Source organism: Tupaia chinensis, unplaced genomic scaffold, assembly GCF_000334495.1.
Source record: "Tupaia chinensis unplaced genomic scaffold, TupChi_1.0 Scaffold144682_1, whole genome shotgun sequence".
In the NCBI taxonomy this organism is placed as follows: domain Eukaryota; kingdom Metazoa; phylum Chordata; class Mammalia; order Scandentia; family Tupaiidae; genus Tupaia; species Tupaia belangeri.
In genome coordinates, this window is record NW_006204543.1 from 1,114,841 (window position 1) to 1,128,287 (window position 13,447).

General features: G+C 48.9%; 1 protein-coding gene across 1 annotated transcript in view; it reads right to left on the reverse strand.

Annotated features, from left to right (window-relative positions):
- Positions 1–13,447, reverse strand: part of UBE3A (ubiquitin protein ligase E3A) — a 59,638-nt gene that overhangs the window by 1,525 nt on the left and 44,666 nt on the right. Inside the window, 6 exon segments of the mRNA XM_006172185.2 lie at positions 30–173; positions 5,243–5,316; positions 5,395–5,550; positions 6,537–6,701; positions 7,155–7,360; positions 10,644–10,788. Coding sequence (XP_006172247.1) covers positions 30–173; positions 5,243–5,316; positions 5,395–5,550; positions 6,537–6,701; positions 7,155–7,360; positions 10,644–10,788 — 890 coding nt within the window.

Sequence of the window (13,447 nt, forward strand, 5' to 3'; positions counted from 1 at the left end):
TCAGGGCTTACGGCCACCGTGGTCATTTCCTTTCTGTGTCGGGGCCGTTTTTGGCTATAATCATCTTTAACTTCCCCAGGCCGCCCACGGGTGCTCTGTCTGTACCCGTTGTAAACTGCAGGAAGAGTCTTTTCTGCTCGTCTGTGAACGAGTGGACGATCTCCCAGAACTCCCTGATGAGAGAAGACACAACAGTGACTCAGTCCGCATTCACCAGAACGAGCAGAGCAGCCACGTGGGACTGGCGTCCCCGCCGAGGCGGCAGCGGCCTGAGCATCGGTGACTGCAGGTAGGCAGATCGCCCCCAGGAAACGCCCACACTCTCTACAGCTAGACCAGGAAAGCCAAGAGCGCGGCCAGGATGCCGTCGGCGACACGAGACGGGCTCTGCGGACGCAGCTCCAGGGGCTCTTGCCTAAACCTCGGGAAGGAAAGGGGACACAGCTTACGGACAGCGCCCTCACAGCCGACAGCGACACGTGCACGGAGCAGAGTACCTGCAGCTAGCGCGCGCTGTCTGCGGGGCACTCCATGCGGTTATTCTGGGCGTGACTGAAATCCTGGCATCCCCGAAGCCTATGTGCTAAAAGCCGCTTTACGCTGAGCTCATAAAAAGCAATCCGGATCCGCTTGTTTGAGTAACCCAGTGGCTATAAAACTATTACACTAACCCACAGCCTACAAAATTCAAAATTTTAAGAAAAAATATTTGTAGGTGGTTACTGAATGCTCCTATATATCTGAAAGGTTCTTTCAGAATCTTGGTACGAAGAGTGACACTTCCCAAATCAGTAAGTACAAACCCAGTAATTCCGGTGCACTACTGGGTGGGTCGTTGGGAAATCATGAAGCCCTTTTCCATGTAAAATGTATTATTTTATTGTGGCAACACCCGTATCCTGACATGAACTCGCAGCTGCAGGAGACTGGCCTCTAACACCTCCCCTTCTTGGTTCCTGCAACCTACGTTCACCCTGAGAGAAAAAACCTCAACAGGCACCTGGCAGGCGCACCTCTCAGTTAAAGGGGTCCGACTCGGGTCCGCGTCACCAGGCTAGGGCGCCTGGCAAGGGAAGCACCCTGTGGCAGCTCGGCGGCCGCCCCCCAGCAGCAGTGTACTGCCTCCGAGCCTCCGACGGGACCAGCAGCTGAGCAGGGGTCAGTGGCCAGGTGGGCCGTCACCAGGGGGGAGCTGGCCTTGGCTCTCTTTACACAGAAAAGCGCCAGGTAGTTCAGCTTAACTTCTGACTTTAAAAAGAACCAATTACTGGACAAAATTCTTTTCTGAATTAAGGATAACTTCATAAAGCAGAAGAGAAAAAGAAGCTTCCAGGTGTCCACAGAAAAAAGGAGTCCACGTGGATCACATCCTACTCACATTTCTGACCATCCTTCCAGATGAAAGGGAAGACTGCCACGTGAGTACTCTGGAGACAGCACTGGCAGAGTCCAGCAGGAGCTCTGTGGAAGGGGGCAGGTGGGCGGAGGGTCACCCGAGGACGGGGCCTCCGACTGAGGACTGGGGCAGGTTAGCGCACGGGCCAAGGAGCAGCTCTAAAGGCAGGACTTGGGCAGTGCCTGCGACCGGGAATGGACAATAGCTTCCTGAAGGGAGGAGGGCACCTCACGAGGCACAGATGTCCCTCGGCAGCAGCTGCGGCCTCTCACGGGGTGGCGGTGGCTAATGACAAGGGGCCTCCCCTAAGGCAAGTGGAACCAGGGAGGAGAAGGCTCTGAGCTCGAGCCCTCTAGAAACACGCATGAGAACAAAACCCTGCCACCTCCGTAAAGACATGCAGACTTCCCGAGAGAAACGGTCAGGCTGGAAGAGTGGAAAATCCTCACTACATGCTACACAGCGGGGAGACGCCAACGACAGGAAGACACGTGGAGGTCGGGCCGTGAAACGCACACACAGTCACATCTGAGAGAGAGCCCTCAAGCCCCGGGGAGATATGCAGTGTCCGAGGTGACCAAAGTTCCACTGGGACCTTACAGTACAGAAGCGAAAATATCAGGAAAACAAATGTGTGTCAAAGCCGGGCAGGGAGAAGCCCGACAGTCACTGTCGGAATACAAAAGCCTTCCTTTGGCGAAGTCAAATGCCACAGTGGGAGACACTTGTCCCAATGTTGAAGGACGGCCTCCCTCCAAGGGCGCTTTCCAGAGGAACACAGATACAGCCAGCCCTGGTTGCCATGGGCACTGGCTGCTGTCCACCCTGGACACCCCAAAACCTGCCCATGCTCTGCATGTCCACCAGGGCTGTCCTCCTGGTCGCATTCGCAGAGGCAGAGGCCCGGGGGGACACGAAAGGCCCACCGCAGCATGGGAGGACAGCCAGCCTCACACCCCACCGGGCACTCCTCACCTGGCAGGCCCTGCCAAGGCAGCCCCAGGCGGCAGGGAACACGGAAGGCTGTGTTTCTTTGGGGGTGAGCTCAGCAGCAGCTAACAAAGTCACGCACGCACCTGCCACTCGAGTCACCTGTCACTCTTCCGGGACTCTGACGGAAGCCTCCAGATGTGCGGTGAGGGGTCTGACCGTTCCCTCAGGCGGGGCTCCCCATCCTGCCTGCACTGACGGACGTGCTCAGCCACACGGAGGGCAGGTCCCCGCAGGACACGCCGGGCAGACGTGCCTCAGCAAGCCGTAGAAACGGGCACACTGCACAGCAAAGACATGCAGGCCACGGCCGCTGCCCGCAGTTTGTGAACCTGAGGCTGAGGGTGTTCAAGGTGAGCTAAAAATGCCCAAATCTAATATGGCCACATTAACAGCACACCAGGAATATTCAAGTAAATGACCATGGAAAAACCAGGGGTTTGTAACCGTGAAGACAAATCAAGCCAAACTCCCAATCCAAACGCGTGACTAAAACCTCCTTATTCTAAAACAATCTCATTTTACCACAGGGTGCGCGCTCCCAAAGCAAGGGGAAGTGAGAACTCGCCCGCGTGGCGTGCGCTTCCTCCCCGTCTCCCCTTGGGGTCGTAGGTATGCACGCGCAGACACGCGCTGCTGGGTCCGAGACTGGAACCACACCGTTGGCCCTGTGGGGTCTAGTTGCCTTACCTTCTATGCCACCTACTAACCCCAAAGTTGACATTTTATCACGCCTTCTCCAAAGAACTCCTTTTCAAGGGAACTGTACCCACTGAGAAGAAGAAACTAAGGGTGGGTATACATGGAAAATAAAGAAAAAATATTTTTCTGAGTCACCGTTTTATAATCCTCAGGGAACCAATGGATTCCGGTACTCATACCAGTAGGTGCTAAAAGAGGTACAATAAAAGGTGAGTGTGAAGCTGATGGCGGCCACTTCCTCCTAGGGGGTGTGTGCACGTGCCTGCCGGACAGGGGAGAGAAAGCTCCCTGCAAGGAGTGGGCCATGCCACCCCTCTCCACTTCGCTCCTGGATCTGGGCACGCACATGCACCTGGCGTGTTTCTCATGCCCCAGGTCCGGGACTTGAACCACACTGCTGGTTATGTAGGTCCAGGGCAGCAACGGTTCCTTCCTCCCTCCTCCCCTCCTAGGGAAAACAATGAAAAAGGTCATGTATTCAAATGAGGCAATGCTATTCTGCAATAAAAACTACGCATGACCGCAGCCATCATGGACTGATTCTGGAAACTGTGAGTGTGAAGGATGGGGAGGTACAGGGTACGCCCCGTGTATCTGCAGTCTGAGAACACACAAACTCACTGACAGTAGCGGCCACCGTAGCAGTGGCTGCCCCCAGGGTGCAGACGGACAAGAGGGACACACGGGAACTCGGGCAGGACTGACAGTCTCTATCAGGAAATGAGGGGAGGGTATGTAGGTAGAGTTGTAAATCCAGACTCGCTGTACTCTAACAAACACGACCACGCCACCCAGCGCCTCTCCAGTGCGATGTGGACAAGCAGTGTGGAATCAGTCTGAGAACGACCAGGTACAGAGGAGGAGTTTGGTGGACGGTGCTTGATCTGCCATTTAACGTAGCCCGTCCTTCAAACTGTTCATTCAACAAATACTTTTAAGTACGAAGTAGGAAATACGTTGGTGTGTGTATGTGCAAGTGTGCCCAAACTCTTGAAAGGAGAGTCGAGGAGAAGGGATTGGGGCGTGGCCATCTCCGGGGCTGGGGCGGGTGGGTGATGTGATTTCTTACTCTCCCTTTCTCTGTCTCTTTCCGGTGAGTGCACATGCACTATGGCAGAAACCTTGGGGGGGGGGATAAGTTTGCCATGAATAATAGCAAAAGACATTTTCAGCTACTCTCAGAAAAGCATGAAGCAGCTACAGCTGTCGTGTGAGGCCCTGAGTAGCGCAACGTCTCTGACAGTCCTGATGACGGAGAGTGAGCCAACCCTGCACTGTCACCCCAGACACGCTGTGGTCACCCTGGAAACGCCAAGTAAACACAAGCACGGTAGCTGCTGAGAGTCAGCACGTTAGCAGCTGCTGTACCACAGGGCACGCACCAGCCACCTCCCACACACCAGGGTGAAGAACAGCGGAGAATAATGACGGGAGGTAAAACGGCAGAAAGGTAACAGAATTCCTTCTGCCTTCAGAGCAGTAACCTCCAGGGAAGTTCTAGAAAGCCACGTGTCCGTGTGCCTTCTGGCCTCACCACTAAGTGCGGAGCGCCATCTCTGTCCCTGCCAGCACCTCAGCGGGGGCTGGAGCAGCCCAAGTCTCAGGACCAGGAGCATCGGGGAGCACACGGCGCAACAACAGCGAGGGCATTCGCTCACTTGGAAATGGGCAGAGCAGGGCTGGGGGCCTCCCTCTCTCCATGAGCGTGCAGGGCTCGGCTTCTTCATGTGTAACGTCGGAATACCGACACGCACCTTGCCATGTTATCTCAAGGATTACAGAAAAGACTGTACCCTTCGGACAGAAGGTGCTGTACACAGAGCACTCTGGACCTGTTCCCAGACCATGGAATTAAAGGAAAGGAGAACCCAGTTCGGCATTTCTAACCAGCAGTAAAAAATGCCGCACAAGCAGTAAGACCCAGCCGGAATATCAGATAATCTGTACCCATGGGCAAGCAAAAGCATGAGGTCCATGAAACACTTCACTCATGAAATAAACTGCGATGGTACCTGTAAAACTGGTGATGCGATTAGACCCACCTGCAGCCAGACGCAGCAGCCCTGGAGACAGCGGTCTGGAGCGCGTGGCGCCCCACCCCACCTGTCCCGCCCCCGCAAGGCGAGGCTCCCGTCCAGGGCTCGAGACACTCACCTGATGAGCACGGAGTCCCGGCTGTATCCACCATCATACTCTGTGGTTTCTTCCAGTGCCTGGAAATCGAGATTCTGCAGGTTCAGAAAACACGTGTCACCATCTGCCACACGACAGCGTCACCGCACTCCCCATGGCACCCGCTTGCTTACCCGGCTTCCGCATATAAGCAGCTCAATCTCCTCCGGCCGAAATAAGTACTTCAACGGGGACTCGTTGGTCACCATGTGAAAACCTCTCCGAAAAGCCTTGAACTGTTTTTCTACGGACTTATTGAGAATGTAGTCCGAATACAGGCTGACAAATTCCTGTAGGAAACATTGGTTGTAAGAACTTATAACATGCTATAAAGACAAAACACAACAAAGTACCTGGGAGCATCATTTTCTTGATTTTTCCCAAGGAAAAAATCATTCTAGCAAAAAAAAAAAAAAAAAAGACATTATATATTTTCATATATAAAATACATAATGTCAAATGTATATTTATGTGTGTGTGTGTGTATATAGGCATGCGTGCTCGCCACAGAGGGCAAGGGAGAAAGCAGCTCCCAGGGTAGATGGCCATCCTGCAATCCCTTCTCCTTCATCCTCCTCTTGGGATTTGGGCCCCCAGGTAGGCACACAAACACCTGGCATGATTTTCCAGCTGTAGGTGGGGAACGAAGGCCGTGCTTGGCCACGTGGGAGACCAGGGTCTGGACCACAGGCCTCCTGCTGGCCTGAATGCCGGCCGTCTGGCATGTGATGTTCTGGGCTGGGCCCTCCCCTACAGAGCGCCGCCAGCGGCTCCTCTGCTAGCCCAGCAGCTGCGGGCGTCTGTGCACCCCGGCCACTCGCACCAGGCCCTAAGAGGAAAACACGCCCTTTCCTAATTTAGTGACTGTGTCTCACTTTGAAGTTTTATCAGTAGAATCCTTAGAGATACACTGTATGAAGGGATTTCACAAAGTTCACAGAAGAACAGATTTAAAGTACACGGTTACTTTGGCACACACAAAAATTGCAATCCACACACGCGTTTATAAAATACATTTTCCATGAACTTTTTGAAGACCCCATGAGTATTTACTTTGTTTTGTTCTGGGTTAATCCTATCTGCAGCTGAACACTTTTTAGTCAGCAGAAACGCAGATCCGAATGCAGGCAGTTCTGGGAAGTGCGCCGCACCAAACTGGGACACACGAGCCGCTTCCATGGCACGGTGAGCTACTCAGTGCTCCTGCTCCGCGCCTTCTCTGGAAAGGTGTGCTGCCCAGCTAGAGACCAAACAACGACATAAAGACATTCCTTACCTTCCTGTTTTCATTTGTAATTGGAATTTTATCACCATTTTCCTTGAGATCATACATCATTGGGTTACCGAAAAGGTCTGTCTGTGATATCTGGAAAGTGACCATCATGTCATCTTCCACACTCCCTTCGTACTCCAGTAGGTCTCTCAGACTCTGATACAGGACCTAGGCCAGAAAGGAGACACTAAGGTCGCCATGCCACCCAACACCACTGCGCCTACTCGATCAACGGGAGGAGTCGATGGCCCCCCTCGCCAGTGCTGTCCTGCTCTGCTCCACAAGAACCCTGGGGTGTCAGGGCTACAGCGGGGTTGCAGGAGGAGAGAGACAGACACACCGACTGCAGGTGCCAGGTTGAGGCAGGCAGGCTGAGCTCTCTGGGCTGTCCCATGCAACTTCATGATACAAACTCAACTCTCCAACATGCTTCTCCACGGAATCACTTAGAGAAGCTGCTCGCAGACAACACATAAATATTCCTCCACGTTTCCCAGTGTCCGTGACACTTCAGCTATACTAAAGCCACCTCGTCTTCATGGGTGAATATCTACCTACAGAGATTTCAACTGAAGGCTTTAAATTTGCATTTTAAAAAATAAAAGAGAGCAAACAGCTTACTGGGTGCGAGTCTCCTAGGTCCCGAAAAGTGCCCTTCTTGCCCATCAGCTTCCGGTACACCACCATGGGGAAGTGCACATCCAGGATGCAGTTGTTGTAGATCGCCAGGCCCAGGACGATGCCGATCAGAGTGAACTGACCCTCAGTCTCAAAAGACGACGGGTTAAACCAGAACAGCTTCGTAGACTCATCATATGTGAACATGCCTGTGAGAGAGGGCTTTTTAACGTCTATCACTTCTGTATTTTAGGAAACACTAATATACAACACAGCCTAAATCTGAAACGCTCCCAACATGTGGAACTTATACACAGGCGTGTACTGTTTTTTCCGATTACAGTAGCACATTAGAGAGTAATGTCCAGAATACACCTGATACATGAGCTGTGGCACACGGTGGGATGTCACTTTAAGACGTGAAAAAAACAACTAAGTAAGTAATTCTGTTGGCATTTGAAGCAAGTTAGAAAACAAGTTTGTTAAATTCGAGTTTTCTAATCTACTCTTAACACATAACATTGTTTTGCATGCGTTTTCCACTCACAGGCTGCAAAATAAATTCAGAAACAAACAAAAAAGGCTACTAGATATATAGAAAATGTTTTACCTGGCAAAACTTAACCCACGTACATTATTTTTAAAAAGTTTTGAATTACATTACGGAAAGGTTTGTTTCCTCAAAACTGGACAATGGCCCCATGAAATCTTTTCAACAACTTTCTAACACAGATAACGTCAACTATACAAACCTAGATACATCTGATATCGTTAGATAAACAAAACTGCTCAATACATATGTTAACTGTGAGCCAGTATGTAAAACCAGGGGTTGTGCAGCCCCAGTTTCACATGGTCTTCACCAAACCCCACACCTGCAGACTTCCTGTATCCCCACTAGAAAGCAGGATCCCTGGTCCACCTAACGGAGTGAGCGTTACCAAGGTACATCAGTGTTCTTCTGTTTCAGAAGATTAGGCCAAAGATAAATATTTTAAGTGAATTTACAGTTGTCATCCTCCTAAATGTTTTTCAGATGCTACTATGAAAATTAAAAAATATTTTAGGAATTAGTCTAAAAATACTATAATATCAACAGAACAGAGTGTAGAAATTACATAATAGACCGGCAGATGATGTAATGGCTATGTTGCTGGACTCCGTGCAGTCAACCACAGCTCAAGTCCCAGACCCAGCGGCTTAAAATTCACGCCAGGTGTGTATGTGCGTGTACCCAAAATCCCAGGAGAAGACTGGAGGAGAAAGGATTATGGCATGGCCATCCCCTCCGGGGGTGATTTCTCTTTCTCTCCCGAGAGCACACATGCCCTATAGCTAAAATCTACACCAACAGACAGACACAGAACCTCAAATGTTCCTTCATTTTCATTTTTAGCTTAAGCTAACGTAAAACTTCTTTATGGGCCTGTGCTGTAGGACAGCGGTTATGCACTGTGCGTTGGAGCCACACCTCACAGGGCTGAACTTGGTCCACATCCTGGCCCTCCCAGCTTGAAAAAAAGTGACACTCGCTTGCGAGTAGGCGGCCAAAGCCCTGAGTGGACGGAGAAGTGGGGACAGTTAGAGAGGAGGACCGTGGCACAGCCGCATCCCACTGGGGGTCGCTGCTGTCTTTCCTGCTCTCTGATGAGCATGTGCGCCCTCTGGCCATTTTAAGAAAATGAAAAGAACATTTAAAATATCTTCTTAATCACTCTTAGCATAAATTCAGCTTAGGACAAGTTTTTCTAGTACAGTTTAATGTTCGTGAAATAATGGTTTGAAAATTATCCAATTCATACTTGAGTTTTTTTTTTAAAAATTTGCGTCTGCCAGAGAGAGACAGACAGACAGACCCAAACAGAGAAAGCACCGTCCAGAGGAGGCGACTACAGTGTGAGCCCTTGGCCTCCTCCTCTTGGGACTCTGGGTACACGTGCACAAGTGCCTGGGGTGCTTATCAAGCCTCTGGGTCTGGGACTGGAACCATGCAGCCGACCAGGTGGGACCCAGCTGCCTTCACCACCACACCACCAGCTGGCCCCATACTTGAATTTTAGTTTAGATCTAATTTTTTTTTTTTTTAATTTTAAAAACAGGCCCGGTTACATCATGATAGAAGTGCTAAAGACTTTACTTAATTAAGTATGGTATTAACAGGATCAAGAACAGTTGATAAATAGCTAATTTATAGATTTCAGGAAATGGCACAAATGGACAGCCTGGATCTAGGCCAATAAACTCAATTATTCAGAATACAAATGACTTAGATCACTACTCTCACCTCCATATATGAAAAATAACAATTCTCAAGTCCAAAAGATTCCATTCAGGGTACATTTTTCTAAGTCTCTGGATAAAAAATACCATAACGGATGCCTCTTGTGAAACATTTCTTTTAGGCATTTCCCAGGCCGATCCCGTTAGCCAAGTCTCAAAGTGGAGGGCAATGACGGGCATTGCTCAGTTCTGAGTTGCTCAGTTCTGACCTTGCACGGTGACCTTCGGTAGGAAGGTTCCACGGCATGCAAGCCCTGTAGCCAAGTGCTCGTATTAGACACTGAAGCAGTTCAGAAGCATGCAGCTAATGGCACTATTCGAGAGGCTGTCTTTTCCTTGTTCCACTTTGCCTACACTTTGTCTGTCATAAAAAGAAAAGATAGGGACCAGCAGTTAGCGTAATGGCTATGTCGCTGGACTCCCACATAGTTGACCACGGTTTGAGTCCTGGGTCCGGTGGCTTAAACTCACGCCAGGCGCGTGTGTGTGCGTGCCCAAGATCCCGAGAGGAGAAGAGATTGTGGCGTGGCCATCCCCCGTGGGGGGTGATTTCCTGCTTTCTGTCTCTCTGTCTCTCTCTGTCTGGTGAGCGCACGCACCCTATAGCAAAAACCTCTCAAAAAAATAAAAAGGAAAAGATAAAGAACTGAAACTCCGACCTTTTGCTTTCAGACTGACACGTGTCATCAGCCTTTCCAGGGCTGTGTTCGATGAACACTGTTCTACGTGGCTAGTGTTATTAGAGGTGGGCTGGGAAGAATGCATTGGAGTTCAAAAGGTTTGGGAGAAACAGAACTACGTTTAAGTCCCAAGTAATTCTGTAGCACACTATGTCCCTAAGTGATGGGAGGTCAGCTGCTCTGTCTACATTTTGAGCAGATACACTTGTGAGACCCTCCCAACACGCTTCAGACCCTGTACTTTGAAACCTGAAATGACAGTTGTTTTAGACAACACAAAGTAGCTCTAATGTTCCATTCTGACATGTTTTCAGCTCAGTTTACCAAAGAAATGAACCCCCTTTAATAGGCAGCATCAAGACCTTGCATAAGGGAATGGTACAAATCAGTCCCTAAACGCGTGTGTGCCCACCCCTACCGGCACCTTTGCCTTGAGTTTAGCTGTGAGTATTTAAGCCAGGGCACCCAAATTCTTAACTCAGACGGATGCTATGATGCTATGACAGCACGGTCACATCATTACGGTATTTACCAATGTCTGGGTTGAAGATCTCCTCCACAACCAGCTGAAAAAATTCTTTGGAAACGCCTCCCTCATCAACGCCTTGTTCTCCTTCAAATTCCACATACAATTGCTTCTTCAAGTCTGCAGGGTTCTCCATGGCGATCATCTCTAGCTAGTAATTGAAAAACATAGGCGTGAAAAGCAAGACTGCCAATACTGGGATAAAAGCAAAATGAGAACAACGTAGAGGTGTAGAAAGCAAATAAAAATTTTGACTTTTGGTTTTTAAATGGAAACAGAAAGCAAACTGATGAAAAAGTCGTTATCAGCCTCACAGATAACAAAGACAGAAATGACAGCATGGTTTTAACTCTGCTTTCTAACAAGTAATTTTGTTAAAGAATTGTTTAACTTTATTTATTCATTTTATTTTTTAATTTGACCAGAGAGGGACAGAGCAAGAGAGAGGGAAAGTGGGGAAGCAAGCTGCCAGGTCTGGGACTAGAACCGCAGTCGGCCAAGTGGGAGTCCAGCACCTTAACCACCATGTCACCTGCCGGCACCCTAACTAGGTACTATGTCATGAAATGAGCACAGAGAAAATTACAATCTCACTTTCTGTCACGCGTCTGTAACAAATCTGGGCTGTACCACTAGGACACGGGAAGCACGTGAGACCGTCAAAGAAGTACACGGCTTCTTGAACTAAATCAAGTCGGCTAAAAATGAGGTAGAGAAGTTTGACTTAAAAATCGCCCACCTGCAGTCCGTCCTGCTTATCAGAACAAACCACAGGCATTAAGCCTACCATCTAACAGTAAAATAACTGCACAGTGATCTTCATAAGTGACTTCCATTAAGAAAACACGTTAGACACACGGGGGAGCCCATGCTCTCACCACCACCCGGTAAAACCTGTAAGGTTGAGTCGAGAAGCATCTTATCCCCACGTTTTCTGGAAAGCAGGTGCGGCACGCCCTCACTTGTGCCTTTCCTTGTAACGTCTTGCAGTGGTCGAATTCCAGTGCCCAACGTTTTTAACTATAAATCTCCAATTAAATGCTTTTTGTATCTGTAGAATGACTATACAGTAACCACCTCAACCATAAAATCAACACTACAGGGACCAGCAGTTGGCGTAATGGCTATGTCGCTGGACTCCCATGCAGTCGACTGTGGTTCGAGTCCTGGACCCGGTGGCTTAAACTCATGCCAGTGCGTGTGCGTGCATGCCCGCCCGGGATCCTGAGAGGAGAACAGAGGCTTCTGTTTCAAATAAATGCACAAATGCATATGTGAGTACCAGTATACTCTATAAAATATGTATGTATGTACATACGTACGCACGTGTGCTTCTGCCATAGGGTGTCTGTGCTCACCAAAGACAGCAAGATGGGAGAAATTACTCCCCAGGGGAGATGGTTATGCTGTGATTCCTTCTCCATGGTCCTCTTAGGCTTCTGGGGACACACACACACACACACACACACACACACACACACACACAGTATGATATGAATTTCTAGCTGCTGGGCCCAGGGCTTGAACTATGGCCAGACATGTCAGACATATGGGAGCTCAGCACCTTAGCAACTATGCCACCTGCTGGCCTCCAACAAAATTATTTTTAGGATAAGTTATACTAAGAGTATTTTTGAAAGTCTTTTGTCCCAACGTTCATTTAACATAACCCTTAACCTTTAAACATCAGCAAGCAACTCAATTAAGCGGCTGTTTCCTAATCCGGAAAAAAAACTGGTAATATTCATACAACAAAAGTTGTAAAGGCTCAGTTAAGAATATATGAAAGACCAGGGACCAGCATATGGCGTAATGGTTACATCACTGGCCTCCCACGTAGTCAACCATGGTTCGAGTCCTCGTGTCCTAGATGTGGCTGATCAAAATTCACGTTGGGCGCAAGTGCATTCATTCATACCTAAAATCCAAAAAGGAAAATGGAGAAGGGACTGTGGCATGGCCATCCCCCAAGAGAATAATTTCTCAATTTCTGTCTCTCCTATGAGTGTATGCACCCTATAGCAAAAATCTACACACACACACACACACACACACACACACGCGCGCGCGCGCGCAATCAAACCAGCAGGTGGTAAAGAGGTTAGTTAAAGTGCTGAATCCCACACGGCTGACTGCATGGCTTGAGGCTATAGGGAAAAGGGAACTCTCTTACACTACTGGTGGGAATAAAAATTAGTCCAACCTCTCAGGAAAATAATAAGGAGATTCCTCAAAAATCTATAAATACAACTTCATATGACTCAGCAATCCCACTTCTTGCTATCTACCCAAAGGATAAGAAAACAACAAGAAAGATATCTGCAAATCAATGTTTACTGGACCATTATTTATCATTGCTAAAATATGGAACAAACTGAACCATCTAAAGATTGATGACTGGGTTGAAAAACTGGCATATTATTTATATACCATGGACTATTACTGCTAAAAGAAATGAGATCCTGTCCTTCAACTCAAAATGGATGAATATAGAAGATTAATGCTGAGTGAAGTGAGCCAGGCTCTCACAGACAAACACTGTATATCCCCACTCAACTGTACTGAGTGTCTGCACTCTATAGCAGAGGCTGAGAGATGGGAGGCTGGACAGTGGAGAGGATCTGGGTGGATGCCAGCACAGTAAAGGGTAAAGTGGGTGGTGGAGGGTGGGTGGTGAAAGGTGGTGTGAGAGGAAAAAAGATTAGAAGTAATAAACTTTGATTTACAAGAGAAAAATCGAAATCTTTTTTTGTGCTGTCTGAAATACTGGGTCGCCGGGAAAGTCGCGATGTAGTTCTCCATGCAGGAAT